The sequence below is a fragment of the Uloborus diversus genome, chromosome 6 (genome assembly GCF_026930045.1).
Source record: "Uloborus diversus isolate 005 chromosome 6, Udiv.v.3.1, whole genome shotgun sequence".
NCBI classification, from domain to species: domain Eukaryota; kingdom Metazoa; phylum Arthropoda; class Arachnida; order Araneae; family Uloboridae; genus Uloborus; species Uloborus diversus.
Genome location: NC_072736.1, coordinates 82,709,376 through 82,735,083, shown reverse-complemented (window position 1 = coordinate 82,735,083; position 25,708 = coordinate 82,709,376). Strand labels below are relative to the sequence as shown.

The 25,708-nt window shown below is 34.2% G+C and overlaps 1 protein-coding gene across 1 annotated transcript in view; it reads left to right on the top strand.

Moving 5' to 3' along the window:
* LOC129224541 (U7 snRNA-associated Sm-like protein LSm11) overlaps positions 1-5,925 on the top strand; it is a 28,039-nt gene extending 22,114 nt beyond the window's left edge. The window contains exon 3 of the mRNA XM_054859015.1: positions 5,243-5,925. Within this exon, the coding sequence (XP_054714990.1) occupies positions 5,243-5,680 (438 nt within the window). The 3' untranslated portion in view covers positions 5,681-5,925. The remainder of the gene's footprint in view (positions 1-5,242) is intronic.
* Positions 5,926-25,708: the final 19,783 nt, after the last annotated feature.

The following is a 25,708-nucleotide window of genomic DNA, read 5'->3' as shown; positions in this document are numbered from 1 at the left end:
TCACTTGTGGATATGTTCTCCTTTTTGAATGATAATTCCGAAACTGGTGTAAATATTTCGTGTCTTTTCCATTTGTTCTTGTTTTGACAAGAAAATTTAAAATCATTCCTTATTCAAAAGAAAATCCGTTGAGGTATCAATGTACTACAAGCTCCAACTAAAGTTTTCAGTGCTGGAAGAAAGATTCGAAAGGCGAAGTATGATTTGCATTCACGTATTGGAAATCTATAAAAGAAAAAGAGGAGGAAGAAACCATGAAGATTGGAAAGTATGATTTGCGGTACGAAATAAGCAGTATGACATCGGTTTGATTCAAAACATATTAAAACTGCAATATCGAAAATTGCATCAAAAATTTTGAGATGCAAAAAAAAAAAATTACTGAATAATTTTAAACAGCAAAATATAACATTTTACAATTGAAAGTTGTGAATTGAACTGCTTCCCAGCGATGATCATCTCTCTGACTGGAAGAACCATAGCTTTCCAGTTTTGATCCAAAAAGATCTGTTGCGAAATTTTTTATTCAATAAATGCTAGGCGCCGTTCTGCTCAACCATATGGGAAGAGGGTTCAACTTTTCCCTAAAGTTTCAGAAATAAATCCTTCAGACGTTATGAAGAATGACTATTTACAATTGCATTTGGGTGAAATTATTTTTCAGAAGCCATGTGACTTTTCCAAAAAAAAACTGGAAAATCAATAATCCTAGAGCCTAAATTTTTTTCCTGGCTCCTAAGATTTTTGCAATTTTTGCCAATCCCTGCTCATGAGTAATATACAAGATAGAATAGAATATGCGTAGCTTATGTGCATGCAAGTGATTTTCTTTCTCTTCATTTGTTCATTTGAAGGAAATCCTCTCATGAAATAGTATTTTTTGGATTCCATTTGTGACAGCCATGTATTTGATTAATAAGTCTATGTAATACAATTCATATGCACATATCAGTTTTGATTTCGTAATGCTTCTACACAATATATATTTGAAAAACATTTGTTTCACGTCAGTTATTCATACACTGAGGAAATAGAAGTTTTTTTGCAAGTAATGAAAAATGCAGGTACACACAATATCTTAGAAAGAAATATATTTTTATTCTATTTATCAGAGAGAACTATATTATGTACAACAGAACTATTTTGGAAAAGCGATGATAATGATCAATATGCTCTCTTGCTTGTATTTTTATGTTTGAATGTTGAGAGAAATTGCACAGTGGTGCGCACAGGGGTATGTGCAAGGGGTCTGGCCCCCTTGGACTAAGTTCCCATTCCCAACCAATATCTTGCGGTTACTCGGCTCCTGATTATAATTATAAAAATTAAAAAAAAAAAAACTCTCTTCGGGCCCTATTGAACCAAACATGAACTTTAAACTTATGGAGTTAAATTTGCAAGGAAAATGAAGTAAAATTTGACAGGCTCCTCATTCAGGTAGACAGGAATAAATATTCACTTCCACTTGTCAAAGATTTCGGTGGATCAAAGTTCGACTTGGCTAAGTTTCACAGTACTAATGAATAAAGGAATAATATTTGTTTTTATTTTTGAATTTTGGGAAAAGTAAATGCATAACAAATGCTTATTATTTATTTATTTTTATTTATTTTTTTATTTATTTTTTTTATTTTTATTTATTTATTTATTTATTTATTTATTTTTTTTTTTTTGTACCAGACCACTAGAGTTAGCAAGTTTCTGCCAAGGGGGTTTAAACCACTGGTAAAAAAAACCTTCTGCCCCATTTGCAGCAGAAATTGGCAAAAACTCACAATGATTTTATAAAAAATAATTTCAACATACAGTAGAAAAATGCATGGAATTTTTTTTCCATGCATTTTCTACTGTATGTAGCATTTTCCATGTATTTTCTATTGTATAGACCTGAGCACAATTTAATTACAATATTATCACAAATTTATTCTGTGAACAGAAGAGTTAGCAGACACTGCATAAAGGAACAAGCAATATTCATGAAACTTTCATATCTCCTATATTTCCTACATTTTCACAATTTGTCAGATATTCTCCTATATTTCCAATATTTTCTCACTAATTCCTATATTTTTTTCCATCGGATGTTAAATGCTACCCAAAAATGCAAAAACCTTCGAACAATTTTTTTTCTTCTTTCTCCCCTGCACTGTGCACTCTTACATCTTTAATGTCGGCATATGTACTAAACTTCTGTTTTATTACTTTTATGAAATATGCAATATATAGATGATTTTACTTGCAGCTTTTAACTTGTTTTCGTTTTCTTTTTTTTAATGAGTATGCTTTGTAATTTTAATAGTATAACATGTCAACTTTACGTGTACTGCTGTAAAAATTTTGAAAGCTTTTAATTTTGTCACATATAAACTTACATGTAGTTCAAATGAACGGTCGTAGCTCAAATGATTATTTTTGAAAATGCCAAGTACAGATTTTGGTACTAATTCAACTTTGAGTACTTCAACTGTTTCAAAGCTTGTAGCTTGCTGAAAAATGTAACTATCTCGATGGAAAAAATGTCATTTTATAGGATTTTCCAAGAATTTCAGAAATCGGTCTTCATCTCAGAAATTTGTTTTCTTTTTGACTCATTTTTTTCCATCTACTCGGTTATGTTTACAAACTGGACAGGATGACAGATAATTCTATGCTCCACTTGGGCTCTTCTAATGCTCCCTTTTTTGTTTGGCAGATTAGGTTAAATTCACTCTTTATACATGTGTGTACATATATACACACACAATTAACTAACATAATAATGCACACATTATGGATAATGCCATTACAGTGAGTGCTGGGTAATTGAATCAGTAATCAAAAACAAAACCAAATTCAGTTTTAACACTAAGAAACTGTTGAATATCTGAATCAAACTTGCCGCTTAAATGAATCAAGCATATGAGACTGACCATTTCTCAAACGTGATGCATTAGCTCAGTCTTTTTTTTCTTTACTTTCGTTTAGCAAAATTAGTTTCTTTTTTTCTGTAAATAGTGAAACAAAGGGGAGGTAGAGTGTTGCACACTTTTTGTAACGATTTTTTCAGGATATGTCCAACAAAACCAGTGAGACGAGAGAGACATGGAGTCGACAAGATTTTTAATGGTTTGTGTTACCATTGAAGCAATGAGGTACCAATACCAAGAACTATTGGTAGATTTATGACATTGAAAAAAGAATGTCCTAAACAATTATTACCTAGTTTTAGCAATCAATAAGAGATGCATTTTTCAAAGCACACAAGTTGAAATCTGAATTTTGTAATTGCTTTTCATACTGTTTTGCAGGGATGGATACAGAAATATTTTTTGGGGGGGACCCGGAAATTGAAGAGCGCCCCCACCTCCCCTTATAGAATGTTTCAAAACAAAGTTTTCATGAATTTATTTTTTCAAAAAAGCAGCTCTTCTTGCAGATGTATGAGGAAGGTGATTCAAACTTTCGATGATGCTTTTGAAAATATTCGTTTTATAAGCTGCCTAAGTTTGAAAACGTTTGCATAGAAAATATTTGCGGGATTGGAAATCTCGCAGGATTTTGCTCTTAATCCCGATAAATATAATGTGGGATTTGGGATTGGAAACCCTAATTTTGATATGGCATGCTGTTTCCATTAATATTATGGCTTTGCCAAGAAACTATATACCATGTCATTTCTTTCATTTTGCATTTTTTTATTCTTAAAAAAGAAGTCTATTATTTTGCATATAGCTACCTGGATTAAAATTACTCTTCTAGGTACATCTGCACATTTTTAAAAAAAAATGAATTATTGATTGATTCCATCAAAGAAGAATTAATGAACAAATCGTGATATTACGTATACTTGAATTCGAAAACCAGTGAGTAAAATGTATTCCGCCGCTCTGGGATCCGATTCCAGCAATGCTTCTTCACTTCAGCAAACGAAAATGCTTTTATTCAAATATGTTTTGTGTTCTTTTTACATAACTGTAAAAAGTTTCTTTTTGGAGATAGTAGTTGAAAAATAATAATTGAAAAAATTTATCCCTTTGGGAGGGACCCAGGCCCCCCCCCCCCCCCTCTAAATCAGCTACTGCTGTTTTGTGATAAAATTCTTTAAATAATCAGAGAATGGATATTGAGTGTGCGGTATACTTCTAATAATATTTCGTTTGACCAAAAATTTATTAAAGTTCTTTTAAATTGTATGCAGAATTGCACTTTAAAAAAGAAAAACACGCACACACAATTTTGCTAAATTGAATCAAAATTGTCTTGAACAAACATGATTCATGTAAGCGGCCGTGGGTACAAAAATTCATTTGTTCTCACATCTGTGACTCTTCACATTGCTATGACTTCTTGCATGATATAGAATTGTATTGATAATTTTGCTTTTTTTTGTACAGTGATCAAAACATACCTATTGGATCCTATACTTTTCCGAAAAATTACTATATATTTTTCCCTTTAAACTCCTATATATTTTTTTTCTCTTGCTATGAGCCCTGATTGTTAATCCACCATGTAGTAACTGGGGTAGTGGTTAAAATAAATTTCGGAAGCCAATTTGTTTTGCAAAACTGTGACATTAGGTACTAAATCTAGGTAAATATTGCCAAGCCAAAATTCTGGCCCTTTCTTCTTGAAGCACATGCTAATTTAAACCCAAGCAATTCAGAAATTTAGATGCAGCATATAAGCGAGCAAATTAAAATCGGTAATGCCTGTTTTCTTCTGTATGTCACTCCTTTTTCCTAAGCACCCATATGATTTTCATCCTTTGTTAGATTAATCCAAATACAAGCATCTGCAATTGAAAAGTTCTCTTTCTGAACTAAATCAAGGGCACTAGTGATAGAATTTTTTTTTACTATGGTAAAATGGAGTTAGTTTCCTTAAGTGAATATCATTTAGTAGTTACTTGAGTTATTAAAGACTCTTTTTAGTTTTTGCCAGTTCCTGCTGGTTTTTACCAATTATAACCAGTTTCTGCCACTGGCAGTGCAAAAGCTGGTTTCTGCCAGCAGAAAAACAACCCTGCAGACAATGAATAAAATCAATATTTTTAGTGCATTATTTGGTATGTTACAAGAATAAACTTTTGTCCCCTACCCCACCTGAAAAATTCCTGTGTGTGCCACTGTATGTATGCATGTGTAAATTTTAAGATTTAGTTTTGCATTTAACGAAATATGTTTGATGAACTTATTAGTTTATTTAGTTTTCTGCCCCAATATTTGCTATGTTTCATTCATGCTTATGTACATTTTTATAGATTTGGACTCGTAATTTTAAAGAAATAAGAGGTATCTGCACTGGCAAGCTTCTTGCATTTGATAAGCATTGGAATTTAGTTTTGAAAGGTGTCCAGGAAGTGTTTTTGAAACGTAAAAAGGCGAAAACGCCTTTTCTAAGAGACATAAATAGGGGGGAGGAAATCCCTGATTTGCCAGCACGAGTTCCAAGAACAAAGGCCAGCGCTGCTGCAACTGGTTCTTCAGAAAATGAACCTACACCTGTTGCACCAAATGGAGGGGCTGAGAAAGCTACTAAGGACTCGGATGATAAGAAGGGTGATGAGAAGAAGAAAAAAAGAAGAAGGAAGACCAAGAAGAGTGCTAAAGCTTCAGATCGAGAATATGGCTTGTTATTCATTAGAGGTGATAACATCGTAATGATAGCTTACAAAGAGGAAGAGTGTAAAGAAGAGTGACGTTCGAAAACTTGAAATTTTGCAAGTGACTTTGCATCTAAGTGTAAGTTTTAATGTTTCTAAATTGTTGTGGTGCAAAATTCATTTTTTGTTACATGTGAAAGTGTCATTTTTTAGTTTTGAATGTTCCCCATAATTATGCATCTAAGTTAGCATTTTTCATTTCAGAACTTTTTTGTTCATGCTTCTGGAAGTGATAACAAATTATGTGTGTTTCATAAAATTGATCATTAAAGAAAATATTCACTGTTTTCAAGTGTTATGTTTTTTTTTCTTCAAATTTATCCAGTCTTTCAATAGAACTGTTTGGAGAAAGTTAATAAAATATTGAACAATGACCAGTTGCGTAGATGTGGAAGTGTTGACATAAGTGCAGTATGCACCCAGTGATGATTTGGGTGTTAATTACTGGGTTCTTATTCACTTTGGTTCGGCATTTTGCCAGGACAATTGCTGCCGCGCAGAGCACAAGTCTTGCACCTTTTATCAAAATTGAGTTAAGATCATCAAGTGGTTCTTAGTCACATTTTCCACCTCAATGCAATGTTTAATGCTCATTTGAGGCAGTAAGAAGCAAAGGGATGTAAGTGTTAAAAATTAAAAATTTGGTGATAACCAGTACAAAAAGGAGTACCTCCCTCTCTGTCTTGGGGTAACAGATAGAACTAGTAGCCTTGGTAGGTGCTGCTGTACAGCATGATTTAGAAAAATAATTCAATGAAAGCCTACCTAGGATGTTAACGCGTTACTTTAAATTCATTTCACTGAAAGCTTGAAAATTTCCGCTTACATCCCTTTGCTTCTTACTGCCTCATTTGTCAATGGGAACTGATTTTAAAATTATTCTGAAAAGTTGCATCTGAATCAAATACATGGAGACACAGTACTTGATACGGCAGCTTAGCACAGCAGAATGATGAAAAAATTGGCTTTATTTAACATTGACCAATCATAGATAAGTAGAGTTGCGTTTTACTGGGGAAAACTGGTTTTTAAGAGAACATGAGACACCAAGATTTAGATTGGTAAATTCATGTTTTGTTTAAAAAATTAAGCTTGGAGGATTAAAAAAAAAATGAGTTGCATTTATTTCACTGTGTGAATGAGCTCATAGATCATATTCTTTGCTAATCAATAATTTTAATAAAAGTACAGAAAAATGTTTTAAACAAAAAAAATTTTTACAGTAACGTATTTTTGAGTGATTATAATAATTACACTAATATTATAATCATATTTTTATATCAATTCACAAGAACAATTGTTTTGTTTTTGTCAGAAGTTGGCAAAATTTATTCGACAGTATATGATATTAACCCGGGAGAACTCGCACCGGGCCTCTCAGCCCAGTCATTACAAAACTACGCTGCCAAAAATCACCCTTTCAACGGAAATGAATGAGGTCCGCAATAGCTGTGTTCGAGGTGACTTATATACTGACCACATGCTTTTCAGGAATGTACATTCCACCTTTTCCTCAGAAAATCCCGAGTGCTCACGCTTTTCATTTCAGATTGTGAATGGAAAGGAAGAGGCTGTGAAATGCAGCGCTATTTAAGCTACAAAGATGAAATGAAGAGATTGCAGACCTTGTTGGTTGAGGTTTCAACTGATGAGAACTCCCTTAATGAAGATGATGAAGAAGAAGTTGACACAGAACAGTAAAGCGATCATCAATAATGTTCAGAAGAAGATTTAGATTCGTGTATCATAAAACTTTCTTAAACCTTACTTTTTAAAACACAGGGTGGCGACAGATCAGGGAGATCAGGGAAAAGTCAGGGAACTTTATCAATCAGGGAAATATCAGGGAATTTTGAAAAAATAACAAAAAATCAGGGAAAATTGATTTTATGAAGAAAAAAAAAAGTTTTTCCCTTTACCAAATTAAGTACTCTAATTCCCTACGCATTTCTCGCCAATTATCTGTTCAAAAATAAAAAAAATTAAATGAATGAGGTGCGATTATACATTGCTGCATATTTGTGCATCTTTTTTCCTCAATGTCGAAGTATTGAATCTTACTTATTAACCACAGGATGAACTTCCTCAGATTGCTTCTGTGTCTGTTAGGTTGTTTATTTTACCTGGCTTGAAATTTCCTTTTACACTTTCAATGCTACGTAAAATAAACAACCATACAGGCAAAGAGGAAGCCTTCATTAATGCCTTAACTCCTTTCCCTTTATTCCCCTGTCTCGAAGTAATTAGCGTACTGTAATCACGATTTCAAGAAGAAATCTTTGGTTTTTGAATTAATACTATAAACGCTTAAAAGTTATTACTTCTTCGCGTTTTTAATTTAATTGCTAAAATTGAACTTGCAATAAAAAAAACTTTGTTTTTTGCCGTTATACTATTTGTTGTCACCGCAGATTATAAAGGTTTTCTTTTCTTCAGACTTAAGTGATTCTTTAATTTTATAACCAAGTATATTCTACTTTTATATATTTTGAAATTTACTAATTGCTTTTTTTTCCCTTGCCTTTCAAAGTTGTTTGTTACAAAAGCAATCTAAGATTTTTTTTCGTTACATACTGAAATCATTTGAAATAGAGTTAACTTGTGTACTTAAGTAAATATCTTAATTCTTTTATTGTTAAAATGCTGTATTCATTCATTAAAACCTATGTTCTTGATTAGAGAAAAGCTCCTTATGAATGGATGTCAAATGGTTTCATCTGTTTTGCATAAATATGTCAATTAGTTATATAAGAATAACTGCATTACTTCTATTCTTTCACTATAACTTGTTATTCTTGCAACAATTATTATACGGTTTAAAAACTTAGTTCAAAATAATTTCAATTACTTTTTAGTTCAATCATAAATACACATATTTTTAAAAGTAATTTTAATAGTTTCTTAAAATTCTTATGCTAAGTGGTTTCTGGAAGTCAAGTTTTTTTTTTTTTTTTAATTTTCTGTAAACTTTCCATGTAGAAAAATTTAATATACTTTTTTGTATGTTTTGTTTTTTCCCAAAAAAATTGACTTGATGTTTTTTTTTTAAACAATTTTATTAAAAAAGTAGCATTTTTTAAAAATATATCTTTAGTATTTTTAAAAATTGCTACTTTTTTAATAAAATTGTTTAAAAAAAAAACTCACACGTAAGTATTTACACAACTTAAAACCTTTAAAATACTGCATTTTATACAAACATACAATAGATTTCAAGTAGAGCAAAGAAAGAAAACCATTATCATTGGTAACGTAAATCAGGGAAATTTGGTGAACTCAATCAGGGAAATCAGGGAAAAATCAGGGAACTTTTTTTCACAGTTCCTGTCGCCACCCTGAAACATATTTTAGAGGCTGTTTATCTATTTATAATTCATTGTTGATAACACTTTTTTTCTATTTTGCAAACTTAATTTACTGAAATAACCACTCCGGGCCTACGGAGCCCCCCGCGAGCGTTCGTGTGACGAAAAGTACCGCGAGTTCTCGTGGGTTAAAAAAAATTTTTTTTTCACCCGTTAAAATGTTGATACTGTTGGCGCAAAAAAATCGATTCGAAGTTCACATTTCATCATCACCAAGTAAAAACTGCTGCCCTCCAAAACCCCCTTTTTTTCGGGGGGGGGGTGTCTGAAGTTGGATTGCTGTTGTGAATTAAGTAATGACTAGGAATAAGGAGTATGGGAAATTAAAGATACTTATACTCAAAGCATGACATAGTATTTAAAGCTGTTTTATTGCTTTAAAATAAATATTTTTTATGCCAGTGCTTAAATGCTTAAGAAAGCTCAAAAACAATTTTAGTTAAGAGGTTTATTTTTTATATATTGATTTTTATACAAAATACCGAGCTGCTCCGCAAAATTTCAAAATGCTCCTGAACATCAACGCAGATGCTCCTCAAATAGTTTCTCCAAGGTTGGAAGCTTTGCATGAAACTTTTCACCAAAGCGGTAGAAATGGAGATTATTTTCGGAGGAAGGTAACTATTTTTACTTTTACGAAGTTCAACTTTGCATTCATTGTTTTAGTATTTTTTTTTCTTTTAAATTATTACTTAAGCTATTCAGTTTGTATTGATTTAATATAATGCTTTTTTACCTGCACAGCGATGCCTGTAGTAAAAATTTAAAGAAAATCTTTTGAATTCAAGAACAACAAATTACATTTGCAGTAGCTTTCAAATGTTAAAAACTCCATAATTCATCGCCAAGCGACTTTCTAATTTAAAAGAAAATTAACATACGCACAATGAATCTTACTAATATTATATATGCGAAAGTTTGTCTGTATGGATGTTTGTTACTCTTTCACGCAAAAACTACTGAACGGATTTTGATGAAACTTTACAATAATATAGCTTATGCTTTAGAATAACACATAGGGTAGTTTTTGTCCCGTTATGGGGGGCAAAACCCCCTTAGGGGGGCAATAAAACACAATTTTTGTATAAATTCTCTAATATTGGGATGAAAAAATACTTGCACATATTTACATTATATGTCCATCGAAAGCTCTGATTTTTCTGCTGAAGATGGCACCTGTTCGAAATTTCTAAGTAGAATAAAAAACGAGTTATGAACTTTTTAGATCCATGTTCGAAGGCTTTCCTCAACTCAATACAGTATTTAGGGTATCATCTCAACTCCCTGTCGATAGCGACTATTGTTGTATTGTTGACTTTCTTTGCTTTTCGTGATTGTTCAAGGCTTTTCTCAAGTCAAATCTTGAAGTAAGATTTTTGCACAAGGTTGGCAAATAATACATGATTTGGCTGATGATTTTCCATTTAAACGGAACTTTAACGTTATTAATGGTTTTTATTATTATTTATGCTGATTGAACACTTACTCATTTTCCAAACAACCAGCAGATCGCCAAAATTTTTGCAGAAAGATTTCCGTAGCTGATGCATTTGGCAGTTTTTTCAACGTTGCTGTTTTTGAAGCCGAAGACTACGTCATAATGTTTCTCAGCTTTCACCATGTTTTTACTGTGTTAAATAATCCAGCAACTAATTTAGGCAAATCCATAAACAGCACAAAAACTTCCATTAATTTTCCTTTTTGCACAATTTCAAACAATCGCCAAATTTTATTACTTATTTTGGTAACATTTCGGATGAAACTGTTTAGCGCCATTTTATGGTGACCAAAAATATCTCAGCATCTGGCGACGATATCTCTGTAACGAAAATTAATATATCGTTTTACAAAGTAAGGAAAGAATGGGGGAGCATCATCGAAGGTACCCCGAAACGACTTTCGCAAATTCGGTAAAATCGCACCAAGAGCCACAATGATTGAAATTTCCCGAAATAACTAAAGCAAGTATAAGGGGATTACGAGCGCAGCTACTTTTTTTTAATCACTTCGTACTTCATTAGCCATACAGAGAAGGTTTTAGACTCCATGTTAAAAAAAAAGTATCAACAGATTAATCTTTTTAAACATGAGAAGACTAATTTCATGTTTTTAAAATTTGTATATGCTTAAATATAGTGCTTTCGTTTCTAAATCAATACTACTTTGTTCTTTATACTTATTGCTATTTAAGTTTTATGGGTAAGGAAGAAACTTGATTTTTAATCACGTCAAAAAGATGTGTTTTAAATTTCACTTAAAACAGAAAACAAAAGCAAGTAACGGTAATTTCTAATAATTATTACTGACCCAGGCAACGCCGGGTATTTTTGCTAGTTTAAAATAAAGTAATAACAGTAAAATATTTATAAGCAACAAAGGCAACTACCTCCGAAATGTTGAAAAAGAAAGTAATTGAAAAATTATCTTAGTATTATAGTTGAAAATTATCTGGAAAGTTGATCTAGTGTTGTAGCAATTTCTCGAAAGAGAAGCCTTGAAAATTGGCTAAATTACAATCGCTTCTGTCTCCTGTTCTAATTAATTGAGAAAAATTGAACAAACATCATCTTGTTTGGCAAGGAAAACCCTTTCCAACGATATATAATGTTTGGGGGTGGGGGTTATTTTTTACCCCCTAATTAGCCGAAATTTAGCTTAACTAGTTTATTAAAAAAAAATAATTAGAAATTTAGAATTTCGGCTTCGAGGTGCACGGGCCCGGGTACGTTCGAATTTTTGTGCCAAGTTTCAACCAACTGTGAGGGCTTCTGGCCATTGGGTACAAACACCGTCACCTTTATATATAATAGCTGTACCCGCACAGCGATGCCCATGCTAAGAGCTTAAATGAAGTCCGTTGAATAAAAAAATCCACTCCCCTTTCCCCTGTTTTTGCGCCAAATTAAGTACGCAAATATGTAACATAAAATAGATACAGCGAAACGTTTGGCAGAAGTGACCGCACTGTAGCGAGCGAAACGAACTTTGGCCGATAAGCAATTGCGATTAAAAATCACGGTACATCTAGGACAAAAAGGAAATCCCGCACCCCGTATGAAAAATTTAACTATAGAAAAGCTATCGTTTGAGAAAAAGAAAAGAAAAAAAAACCTCCTTTCCCCCTGCTGTCAAATAATCAGTAATCATATTTTTTAACTAAAATGCGTGAAACTCCCTTTGAAAACCTTAATGCAATCCTTTGAAATCTAAAATATTTTGCGAAATAAACAAATCCGCAACTACATTGTTTTTCGCCAAGCGCAAACCCCGAAGAGTTCCTATTTTTCCTACTTTTTAGAGCTCCCTCTCCTTATTTTTCTACTTTTTCCTTTTTTTCCCCTACTTTTTCTTTCTTTAATATAGCACTTCTAATTCGCAGCTCCAGCGCTCGAATACGCTACCTTGCGGTGATTTACATAACTGAAGAAAAAACTAAAACATTGCGTTCCATGTGTGTCTGTTGACGTAAACATAGGCAGTTTGTTATGAGTATTTATTAATGCATTCGATGTGTCTTGGATTGCTTTCAGAAATAGAAAGTGTTTTGTCCTAATGTTATTCTCGAGCTCCTCAAAATAATGTTAGTCTTTATTATTTCCCTCTAAAAAGTGAGTTGACTGTCGTAAATGGCGTGAAATCCTAAGCAGATGAAAACTCTGGATTAACAAACTTCGCATCTGCAAGTCTATTCGATGCATTTTTTTTTTTTTTTTTTTTTGGAAGAGGATAACTTTCTACAAGGTAAATTTTTTTATTGTTTTGTGTGAATTTGTAAGAATATGGTTTTCTTTTTCTCTTAATCTTAAGCTCAAAAGAAGGATATTATGCAGAATTATCGTAGAACGGAATGAAAAATGTTAAACGCTGAAAATTTTCATCGCCTAAGTAGTGCGATTATAGTTTAGGGTTATAGTTTTAGTATTGTGCGAGCAAAGAACACTTGCTTGGCGAGATTTTGCATGTCAGTTGTAAACCATTTTTATTTTTTATCATGTGTGGATTAAAATGGTAGAAAGATAACAGAACTCGATAAGTTTAAAGAAATAATGGAAGATCAATTAAAAAGAAAACTACCGACATGTATCCGCGAGAATTTTATTGATGATTCATAACAGAATTAAATCATAATTCAGAAATTAGAAACATACGAAACCGAATGTAAAACAATTAGCGCTAACCAAACAAAACAAACTTTCATTTTCCTCTTTCGATAACACTGATAAACAAAGGTTTATTTACATGAAATATTTCTAGTGTTCATATGGCTACAATAAAAATGTAGTTTCATCAAGAATTGATAAATTTCGAATTCAACATCGTGGAAATGGCTGCTTACAACTACGAACTGCGTAATTTGCATTAATTTCTAACGTTTAGTAATGCTTCTTGAATTCTCATTTCTTTTTACATGGGCCAAAATATCCACAAGACTTTGAAAATTAATTTAAAAAGAATAAAACAAAAAAGTCATGCATTCAAACAAAAATTGCTAGGCTTATTAGCATTTTCTACGTTACGGCGTGCGTTTGTTTTAGTTTTTTCGTCCGCCATTAGACAGTGACTGCAGTGCCCTCTATAGTTCGTTGGAGTTGCGAATTGTGCATTGATTCTTATTTTTACAATGCCGCACCGATAATTTTCTGCATGCAGGGTTGTCACGCACTGGGAAAACCTGGAATTGTCAGGGAAAATGAAAATGGCCGAAAAGTCAGGGAAAATGAAAAGTAACATAATTTTCTGGAAGTGTCAGGGGAATTTCTTTTATTTTCCGATCGTTCTTAGCGGGCGCGTGCTCTATGACGTCAAAAAAAAAATCTTCCAGACTTGGTTTTTCTCGCCGCCCTTCATCGTTTTGTCCTTCCCCTCTTTCCCCTTCCCCCCTGCAGTTCATTTTATCAACTCTCTGGCATTGGCGTACGCGCTATAGCAATCGGCGGCGGTGGACACGCGCAGAAGGTATTTTTTCTTCGTAGTTTGAGCGGGTTCTGTTTTAAAAAACGCTGCTTTTTTAGGTCAGCAATTCTGAAGTTGTTTATGATACGTAGTATATTGTTTTGTCTGCGAGTGCTACAGAAGTTCTTAATGAGCTGCAATAATCTTTTCATTTTTACTTTCTTCTATATCTAATATATAGAAGAAAGTATTGGATTCGTGCAAATTTTCGAATTTCGAATTTTGACGGATTCGAACGTTTTGAGGTGTGCTGAGTTCATTTCGACTATTTTTGGAAAATGTCTGTCTGTCTGTGTGTGTGTGTGTGTGTATGTATGTGTGTGTATGTATGTATGTGTGTCACGTCTGTGTGTGACCAGTTTTTTGTGGCCGCTCTACAGCAAAAACTACCGCATGAAATCGAACGAAATTTGGTACACATATGTGCCCCTATGTGAACTTGTGCCCATTAGTTTTTGGCGCGAATTCCTCCAAGGGGGGTGGAGCAATGGGACGTTTTTTGAGTTACGCGTGCTTGCTATTCCTCAGGAAGTAACTGGCGGAATCAAACAAAATTTGGTCCATATGTTGCCATTAACAGGAGCAGGTGCTGATTCAATTTTGGTGTCAATAACTCAAAGGGGGGTGGAGCTATAGAACGTTTTTTGTCGTCAATTGTGACTGCTGTATCTCAAGAAATAACGAACGGAATCAAACAAAAATTTTTTGACAAGTAGCCCTTAGTGGGTATAAGAGCTGATTTTATTTTGGTGTCAACAGCTAAAAAGGGGGTAGCGCAATCGCCCGTTCTTTTTTTCCATTGTGAGTGCCCTATCTCAAGAAGTAATGCTACGTTCTGGTTGAAATTTGGAATATATGTGAATCCATACGTAAACAGGCTTTGGTTCAATTTTGACTCCAATCGCTCCAAGAGGTGTTGATTTTTTTTTTTTTTTTTTTTGCGAATGAAAATAGTTTTATTAATGCAACAATAAGAAAGATAAATCGTAATAGATTGTCGTCTGCGTATTTCTCGTGATTTTAATTGTATGGAAATGATCGGAAATATTATCTCAATGATTTAAAATTTTTAACTGTTGCCATCTTATGTTTGTTAATAAATAAAATATTTGTAATTAATTCAAGTAAGGCTTTTAAAGTAACTTTCAATTTTCGCTCTTTGTTTTGTTTTTACAATAATTCAGACATTGGGATGGTCGTCAAGTTTTTGCATGTGTAATTTTGTTTCTGTTAGGAATATTGCTTCCTCGTCAAGCATGGGGAGGGATCAGAAAAAGGAAAAATATAGAAGAAAGTTTCGTGATGGCCACAACATACTAGTTTATATTATTTCTTTAAATTAATTAATAAAATCGTATTCTTCGAAACAATTTTGTTCTGTAAATTTAGTTCATTAGACAGTTTTAATTTATAAGGTTTCTTTTTTACAGGAGTATCGCTAATCTTTTAGAATTTTGGTAGTGATCTTTTATGACTGTTTCAATGCGCTTCTTTTTTTCAAAATAAAAGTAATCCGACTTCTGCACATCAGAGTTTTGTGATCATCGCTCGAAATTGAACTTGATGATAGGGGTGCCCACGAGGGGGGGGGGGATTATGGCGCAAGTTGCGCCACAAACATTTTTTGGGGGGATTTTTTAATTATTTATTTCATTTTTATTCAAATTATTTATTTTACTTTATTTATTTTGTGTGTGTCTGTGCGCATTTCATTGAGGAGCGAGCGCAGAACTTTTGTTTTAGAACGATAATAGTTAAAAATAAATAAGTAGGTAAATAAAAAAAAAATAATAAAAGAGGGTTAAAAATAAAAGACCGCTAAAGAGTTCAGAAGTATTGGGGGGGGGGGGGGCACCCCTGCTTTATGAGCAACAAAAAGGGGAAATATATGGAGCTAAAAGATGCATGATTTTTTTTACAGGGCAAAGTCTAAAGCGCTGTGAATTTGCTGGATAGGAGGGGTGGAAGGCAATAAAGGTTTAATAAGTTTTTAGTTCAGACTATTAGCATTTTTTTTTTTTTTTTTTTGTTATACATACAGATGTCACAATTGTTTATTTGGCGGTTCGTTCACTAGATGTTATGCAGTGGCTTCTCGCTATTGAAAAGAAGATATGCTACATTTACATTAACTCTTAATTATTTATTACAGCGATTTGCTTCACTTGTGTTAGTACATTAGGGTGGTTCAAAAATACACTTTAAAAAAAAAAAAGGTTTCTCTTAGAAAACAGGACACCACTCAACTTGTGGATAGTAATATACTAGAAGAATTTTAGCTTCCTATTTCAACTGCAAGAGTGCTCCACCCCCTCCCCCGAACTTCATATGTATGGGGAGGGGATTAAAAAAATACATTGACCTGAAAAAACAATGTTACATATTATAATATACACGAGTTATATGCATATACATTGCAATAAAATAATTATTTCCAAAAAAAAAAAAAAAAACAGCTGGGGAAATGAAATGTTTCTAAATTTTTTTGACTTTTTCTATGCTAGGGCTAATGTTAAATTAAGGGGTCATTGAGCACCCTCTTAAAACTTGAGTAAGAAGCTAAAACTTTTACAGCACAATACTATTAGTAAGTTAAAAAAAATAAGGGTGTCTTGGACTTTAGCTGAAAAAAAATTTTTTTTGAACCACCCTACTGAACATATTTTTGATTATTTCAGCTTAAGTAAATTAAATTTGGTAACCATTGATTGTAAAGTTTGAAAATGAGGTAAGTTTTATCAAAATTTGAGATGTATATATTATTGTTACAAAATGAAGGTGGAGATCGATAACCTGGAATTTTTCTCAAAACCACCTGGAAATGTCAGGGAATTTCATTCTTGAATTTCTGTGGCAACCCTGTTCATGTTTCAATTTTGAAAAGAAAAGTAAAAGAAACGAGTGGCTCTTGAGCTTTTCATTGACTGACTACAGTAATTTCTGAAAGAAACGCCACGGCGTCTGCGTGTTTAAAAGTTAAGTTTTCGTAAGTGAAAAAATGGGAGCCAGCACATCACATCCCCCACAAGCCAATGAGTCCAGTCAATGAACACATTGTACCGTGCATGGAATATGCGACAATTTTTGACTTCAGAATATTGTTAGGGGTAGTTAGTAAGTAAACATACTAAAAGTCCCCACCCCTAGGGGGTGAGCTAAAGGTGGGAGGGAGGGGGAAGAAAATTTTGGGTTTTTCGAGAAAATGTTGGAAACAGTGGGAAAAATGCGTTTGAAATAAAAATTCAAGCTAAATAAACTTTCTACGGAACTGTTTCTACACATATTTGTCAAATTTCCAATAATTTTCAGGGTATATGTTATGAAAAATCGATGATTTTCAAAAAACTTCTCTCTTTTTGTCAAACATTTGCTCCTAGTGCCCCCCAGGATCAGTACTCATGAAAATTGTCAATTGCAAAGTTGTAGAGCTTTAAATTTCCTTCAATTTGATATGCTATTTTGTCATAGTTTATTCAATCAATCAAAAGTTACAGAATTTCAAGCACGCACTTTCATGGCAAAAAATGGAACAGTTGCCATTCACAAATTTCAAACTCACTCGAAAGGATCGCGCACTTTCTTTTTCCCTTATGAATTCAACAATCCTGATGGACAATAAAGAAGTATTTGTGGATTATTATAACACAAAGGATGTTTAGGGGGGGGGGGGTCATGCAATTGTGACTTTGTGACAAAGGGAAAGGATAGATTAAGAAGTGTGACATCAAGCATTTTTATTACGAATATGTTTATGTAGCTTGCAAAACGAACTTTGTGACTAATTGGAAGGGGGTCAAAATGTTTAAAAAAAGTGTAACATCATTTGAGGCAGTGAGAAGCAAAGGGATGCAAATGGCAAAATTAAAAATTTGGAGATAACCTGTACACATGGTAGGTGAACCTCTCCTCTGTCTTAAGGCAATAGATGATACTAATAGTCCTGGTAGTTGCTGCTATACAGCATGATTTAGAAAAAAAAATTCAATGAAAGCCTACTTCGGATGTTATCCTTAAACGCGTTTTACTAAAAACTTGAAAATGTCCACTTACATCCTTTTGCTTCTCACTACCTCATTTATGGACAACCGCAATGACAGACTTCCAGATCAAAATAATTATACTAGGGCATGGGGGAGAGGTGTACCTTAATTTATGTTAAGAGCTCAATTCCACACCACCAGAACCCAACACCAAGCCTTTTGGCACTTAAAGCTACCTCTATCACAATTGCACCAAAAGGCTTTTGCCCCATCACGATTGTCTCTTCGTATTGCCTAACACTCAGACACATGAGGGCGAAAGAAAAAGCCTCGAAGCTCTTTCGGGATCTAGAAGCAGTCTTTCAGTACCCTCATAGCACAATAGTTTGCGGAGGTTTTAACGCACACCATACCTTTTGGGGTTAAAATGGAACCCACTGGTAGAACTATTTTTGACTTTGTCCAAAAGGCAGGAATTACCATCGTAGTTCCTCCCACACTTACATGTATCACTGTGACCAGCGCATCTACTATTGACTTTGGGATGGTCAAATTGTTTCCCTACAGTTGCGAGGTGACTTCGCTTGCAAAGCTCTCCTCAGATCGAAAAGGCTAACTTTTGCCGATCCATTTCGATCTGCAGTTTACACCTAACAACACCAGACATGACGATACTGAATCACTTGTTAACATCACACTATACAATTACTTCACAACTCCACACGCTAGCAACGCCCTTCAGATTCTGCCCTCAGATGTTCTAAGCTATGTCAAAAAGTGTAAGAAAAAGAAAATCCCAGGCCTTGATAGAACCACCAACTCTCTAATTAAAAACCTGCCAATTCGTACTATTTTCTATATTATCCAACTTATCAACAAAAAATACTTGAGTTGGGTCACTTTTCGCAGGAGAGGAAAACTGCTATCCTAATCACTATTCCAAAAAAGGATAGAGCAACAGCGGAGCCGTCGGAATACCGACTAATCAACTTGCTCTCTGCTCTCTCCAAAATTACTGAATTCTGCATTCTTAATAAACTTCTTGACTTTCTTGCGGATCACAACATCATACAAGCTGAACAGTTCAGCTTCCGCAGGAAGTACTCTACAAACCACCAACTACTTAGAGTCAAAGAACTAATCAGAGAGGCTGAAAAAAATCATCAGAAAACCATCGGGGCTTTTCCTAGACATAGCGAAAGCATTCGATAGGGTTTGGATTGATGCGCTAATTTACAAACTTATACGCCTTGGGTTACCTCATGCATTCATAAACATTATCAGCTCCTATCTTATGAACAGGCACTTTATCGTTCGAGTGAGAGAAACTCTCTCAACACCTAGACACATACGGGCCGGGGTGCCTCCAGGGCCGTTCGAACGGGGGGGGGGGGGCGATCGGGGCAATCGCCCCCGGGCGCCACAAAATGAGGGGGTGCCGCAAGGCGCGCCTCGTTTCGACAGAACACGAAGACATTCACACGAAATGAGGGGAGATGCGGCACCCCTCATCGTATAAATTGTCCCAATTGTATAAAACTAGGGGCTCCTTGCGGAGCCCCCACATATCTTGTATCATAGATACAGTCATAGACACACAAAATAGAGAATAATTGCAATGATTCTCAGTTTTTTCCTAGGACACGAAAATATTCCTCTCTAAGTCTCCTAAACATTCGTTTCCTTTGCATCATTGAACCAGATACAATTTCTGAAAATATTAGAATCAAACAAAAGGCACTTCTCCTTTGTCTAGTTCTCACCAAATTTGCTTGAATTCTGCCCCTGCATGCAGGGACGTAACCAGAAAAAAGATTTAAGTGACACATTAAAAAATCAAAAAACAGCAAAAAAAAAAATTTTTTTTTTTTTTGATCGGATAGGAAAAAGGTCAAAAGGTGTCCGTTTAACATTTTGAAACTTTTAATTTTAAAAACGCAATTTTAGCCTTAAAAAACGCGATTATAGGCCATATTTATTGACGTTAGGGTAAGCGAGGGAGCTCAAAGACTTTCCGATCGATTATTGTTCTTTTTAAATAGATTGAAATCAATTCCTTCTCCCCCTGCATGTTTTCGAAATTGAATTTTCAAAAACGAAGCTTTAGACAAACTTTGAAGATTTTATGGATAGGAGAATCTGGAGCATTTCCCATGAAAATTGTTCAAAATTATGGTCCAAACAATTTAAGCTATATTTAACATTCAGGGGCTGTTCCGCTTAATTTTTTGTAAGTGTCGCGCGTTTAAAAAACCCATTACTTGTGATATTAAAGAAAGGTGGCATGGGAACCCTTGCACGAATATTTTCTTAATACTCAAGTCTTAAAACGTAATTTGTAAGACTATATTTTATAATATTAGGGCTAGTGATTTTTCGAAATTAGAGCTCCAAAAACAAAATTCTGCGCGATTTACGATGTTTTTGAGTATTTGTGGGCTTCTCCCTAAAACTTACAAATGTCTGATGCAAAAGAATAACACCTACTTTGTTTTTAACATATATGAAAGCTGGTATTAAGTTGGTAGAAGTAAAACCAAAAACTCTTGAAAAGAATCATTGGATGAGTCCTGATCGAAATTAAATTTTGGATGTAATTTACTTCGATAAATACATTTTCTATTTATAATCAACAAATTATTTATTTGTGTTCTTAGTTTGATCAATATAAATAACCAATTCAGTTTTAATTGTTTGATTTTTATCTCGTGGAATAACATTTTACTAGATAAATATTTGGATTTTTAATATTTTCATTTTTCGAAAACTTTTTGGGGCATTAATGTTTCACAAATATTAGAAACAGATTCATTGCTTATGTGTTAGTTTGTATTATGCATAGCCCTCTGATTTTTCTGTTCATTAATACGTAAAAAATTCAAATATGATGCGTTTACGCATATTATGCACTGATGTTATAACTAACTTATTTTTTTTTTTTTTTTTTTTTTTTTTTTTTTTTGCGTAAAGGGGATACGGGGCGCCAGCAAACTTTCGCCCCGGGCACTGTGAGCTCTTCGGACGGCTTTGGGTGCCTCCCCCCCCCCCCCCCGAGGCAGCTTCTTAGACCCAACTCTTTACTCAATTTTCTCAAACGATATCCCACACATGGACAACACTCATCTTGCCATTTATGCAGATGACGTTCATTGGCATGTATCCACGTGTGGTTGGATTGGAAAAAAAAAAAAAAAATCAATATTCTTTCGGGGGCGAGCAAAATGGCCGATTTTTGAGAGAAAAAATTTTCGCGAATACAATCCTTCCTTTTTTGTAAAAGGAAGTAAAAAGAGACTCACGATTCATTATGCAGGAAATTTCACTGGTGAGAAGTTAAAAACATGCTTGTTGGAAAAAACACCTTTAGTGAAAAATTAGAGTTAATAAGCGTTTCTATTATTTTTCAATATGTGTATTTTATTCCGCACTTTTAATGCATTGTAATGTATTGAGCTAAACTATGAGCTTCTTTATTCTTCAAAAAATCGTATTTTAAGGTTTTTTTTTTAACTTGACTGAAGCTCAAAAAATTATAATTTTGTTTTCGCAATTTACTATTATTTTTTCTTTTAATTCATTTTTCAACTATCATTTCAGTTTTTCCTCGTTCCATGTTATTATTATTATTATTATTATTGATCATTCTATCAACTTCAGTGACTAAAAGTAGTACTTTTGAGTGATGGAAACAACCCCATTGTGTGTGTGTGTATGTTTTTTTTTTTTTTTTTTTGCTTTTCACTTATTTCTTACTGCATAAGGGGTTCGCCAACTTCTTTCAGATATTGGAAAGGGTTCGCAAGGGGAAAAAGGTTGGGAACCACTGCTCTACAAGATGGATACATACAGGTGAAGCTAATGAGAGCGTGTTAAAAAAACCGAAAGCACACATGTTTGAGGGAGCATAAAAAAACGGAGGCGCACACGTTCGAGGACGCTAATAAAGTAAAAAAAAAAAAACGAGCTGATGTGTGCCTCACATGACTTCCTTTTACTCCAATTTTATGTCATTTCCCCATTACTGGCAATTTTAATGTGATTCAATAGTTTACTCTCTAAATATCACCAAATTGAAATCAGATTTTTAAAAAAAATCGCCAAATTTGTCACCAAGTTGGCGACAAAACTTGGCGAAATAAACACTGGCGATATATCGCCAAGTGTCCGCCAAATTATAACACTATTTGATTTTACATCGAAATTAACAATGATTTCCCCCCAAAAAGGGACTAAGGAACCCTTTAGAAACACCCGAATGCAATCAAAAAGAGAGGTGCACAACTAGACCTCACTAGGAGTCTACGTACCAAATTTCAACTTTCTAGGACTTTAGTTATGCGAGATACATACGCACATACATATACGTACATACAGACGTCACGAGAAAATTCGTTGTAATTAACTCGGGAATCGTGAAAATGGATATTTCGTGTGTCTATACGTTCTTAGGCCCTTATCTACGTGTGGTCGAGTCGTAAAAAAAAACTCAACATTCATTCGTGGGTGAGTAAAATGGAAATTAAGGTCGATTTTTGGGTGAAATTTTTTTCGCGAATACAATACTTCCTTTTTTGTAAAAGGAAGTAAAAAGGATCGCGAATTTTTGACGAACGAGGGCTAACGCTTCACGTGGTCTGGAAACTAAAATCATATCTCATGCAGCAGGCTGTAAATGACACGGTATTTTTACTTCCTTTTACAAAAAAGGAAGTATTGTATTCGCAAAAAAATTTTCACTCAAAAATCGGCCTAAATTTCCATTTTTCTCACCCCCAAATGAATGTTGAGTTTTTTTTTTCGACCCGACCACACATACATATGTACCTAAGAACGTATAGAAGCCCGAAATATCCATTTTGACGTTTCCCGAGTTAATTACAACGAGTTTTCTCGTGACGTGTGTATGTACGTATGTATGTGCGTATGTGTGTATGTATGTTGCATAACTCAAGAACGGTATGTCCTAGAAAGTTGAAATTTGGTACGTAGACTCCTAGTAGGGCCTAGTTGTGATCCTCCCCTTTTGGTTTCATTCGGGTGTTTCTAAAGGGATTTTTTGCCCCTTTTTGTGGGGAAATCATTGTTAATTTCGATGTAAACTCAAGTGGTGTTATAATTGGGCGGACACTTGGCGATGAACGCCAGTGTTTTTTTTTTTTTTTTTTTTTTTGCCAAGTTTTGTCACCAACTTGGGGACAAAGTTGGCGTTTTTTTTTTTTAATTTGGTTTCAATTTGGCCATTGTTGGTGATATTTAGAGAGTAAACTATTGAATCACATTAAAATTGCCAGTAATGTGGAAATGACATTAAATTGGAGTAAAAGGAAGTCATGTGATGCACACATCAGCTCGTTTTCTCTCTATAGAGTTGATAGAGTACCCGATTCAACGTATAAAAGTTTCGGTCCCTACGATTCGTTAAATCGAGATCCGACTGGTGCAATGTGCATTAGGATGTATCGAAAAAAACCTTTTTTCGAAATTCAATTTGTTAAGTTGCTAAAAAGTTGTCTCTACCGACCCACATCTTGCATAAAATTTTTTATCCAGATCAAAACATATTTAGGTGTCCCGCACGAGGCCAAAAATTTATAATTTTCTTAAAAAATCAATTTTTTCTTTTTTTTTTCTTTCTTTTTTTTTTTGAAATATAAGAAAAAATGTTACATTTTTTCCAAATTGAGAAATGTATACAGTAAAGTCAGAGAAAAAAGTGAGGGGAAAAAACTATCATAAACAATATATAGGTGTCCCCGCATTTATCCTAAACTTCCGTGATTTTCACAAAAGAAAAAAAAAGCATTATACAAAACCATGTGGCTTGTTTGGAAATAGGGTTTCTGGTCCCGATCCTGAACCCTGCGGGATCCTGCATGACATTTTGCGGGATTAGTCCCGCGGAATTAAGAACAAAATCCCGCAAGATTTCCAATCTCGCAATGATTTTCTAACTTTTGCCGCTCATAAAACGAATATTTTCAACAAGCGTCATTTGACGTTTGAATCACCTTCCTTACTTTTATGCAAGTAGAGCAAGAAAAACTTACGTGTCTTATTTGATGAACGATGAAAATAAACTTGTATTCTCGTTGGAGGTTCCAGTTTCATTCGTTCAGCAATCGTGAAAATGCGAAAAAATTATAAACGTTTGCGAAAACCGTCATTAAAATTGAAAACCCAGAAATTTGCGCTTTAAAAAAAAATGAGAAAGTGCAGTACAAATTGCAAAACCCACTGTAGTAAACAGAATGCAATGTTGGAACACTTCAGTAAGCTTAAGGGGCACTATACGTAAGGAGAACACTCAAAACCTTTAACCAGGCCCGGCTCTAGGTGTAGGCGGCCGCCTGGGGCGGCAGATTTTAGGGGCGCAAATTTCGAAATTGAAACTTTTTTTTTAGTTTTTAATATCTGTTTCTGTGCCACAAGATACGCAGCTTTAATGTTAAAAAATAATAATTTAGAGTTTGTACCAGTGTTTGAATATGCAAAACATAGTTTGGAATTCAACTAGAAATTCAGTTTAATTTAATGGTGGCAAATAATGCGATTTAAAAGTCTTTGGAAAATATTAAAATGTTTCAGTGCCACAAGATACGCTACTTTAATGTCAAAACAGAGTTTAAAGTGTATATCAGTGTTTGGGTCCACAAAAACCAGTTTGGAATTTAACTACAAACTCACTTTAATTTTAAGGGCGCAAAATTACCTGTTTTATTTATCTACTAGCTGCTTTGCACGGTCTACCTCGAAAATAAAAGTTGTCAAGTGATGCCTGTTCAACAACTGGGCTCAAATAATAGAAGAAAAAATGTACTGTAAAATTATTCTTAAATTTTGTTAACAGTAAATTTTTAAGCCCTGAATAAATTAAACGCAACCCTCCATTATTGCAACTAAAATCCTTGATTATCTTATGCTGATAGTACAAAAAAATCCAAAAATATGCAAAATGGGAAGTTTTTACCTCAAAGCAAAAGCAAGAATTTTGTTTGCTCACAGTCGAGAAAAAAATTTCAACAGGTCCAAAGTGATTTTATTCACGTTAATTTAAACTGGGCTCGTTGGCAAACGATAAATTTCCGACTTGCTATGGATGTTTCATTAGGCTTGTAACTCTTTTTCTGGTGAGTTACAGCCTTGTTTTTTTTTTTTTTTTTTAATTCGAAGGAAGTAAATCAACTTGAGGGATATTTTTCGCGGGCTTACGAATGAGATCTAAGTCAAGAAAATCGGATCATTATTTCGGGTAGAAATAGCCATTTGATGCTAATTTGCCTCACAAAATGTTTGTAAGATTCTGAGAAACACTTTTTCATATCACGGGACGCGGGACCGCCCCGCCAAGGAAACCAAACGTCAGCAGCCAACAGAAGCAAATCCACCGCCGTAGACGAAAGGAAATAAAAGCGACCAAGAACAAGATTACACGACAGAACAAGTTGGGGTTTTTTGGGTTTTTTACCCCTCTGTATCTCAGCCCCATGAAGACCCCCGGAGTTGATTTTTGGTATACTTAATCTCTAGTGGCCCCTGACGTCGTAAACCAAAATACAATCCCCTGGACCATCAGGGGGAGGAGGTATTAAAGTTATAAAATCGCTGTTCAAAAAAGTTTTCGCTTTCTTTGACAGAGCTACAGCCCAGACGAAAAAAGGAATCAAGCTGAAATTTTGCACACACATTCCTTGTGCCCTACTGATGTGCCTTTTGTGTAATTTGCCCCCCACCCCTTCCCCCCTCGTTTTTGCCCCCCAACTTGTACC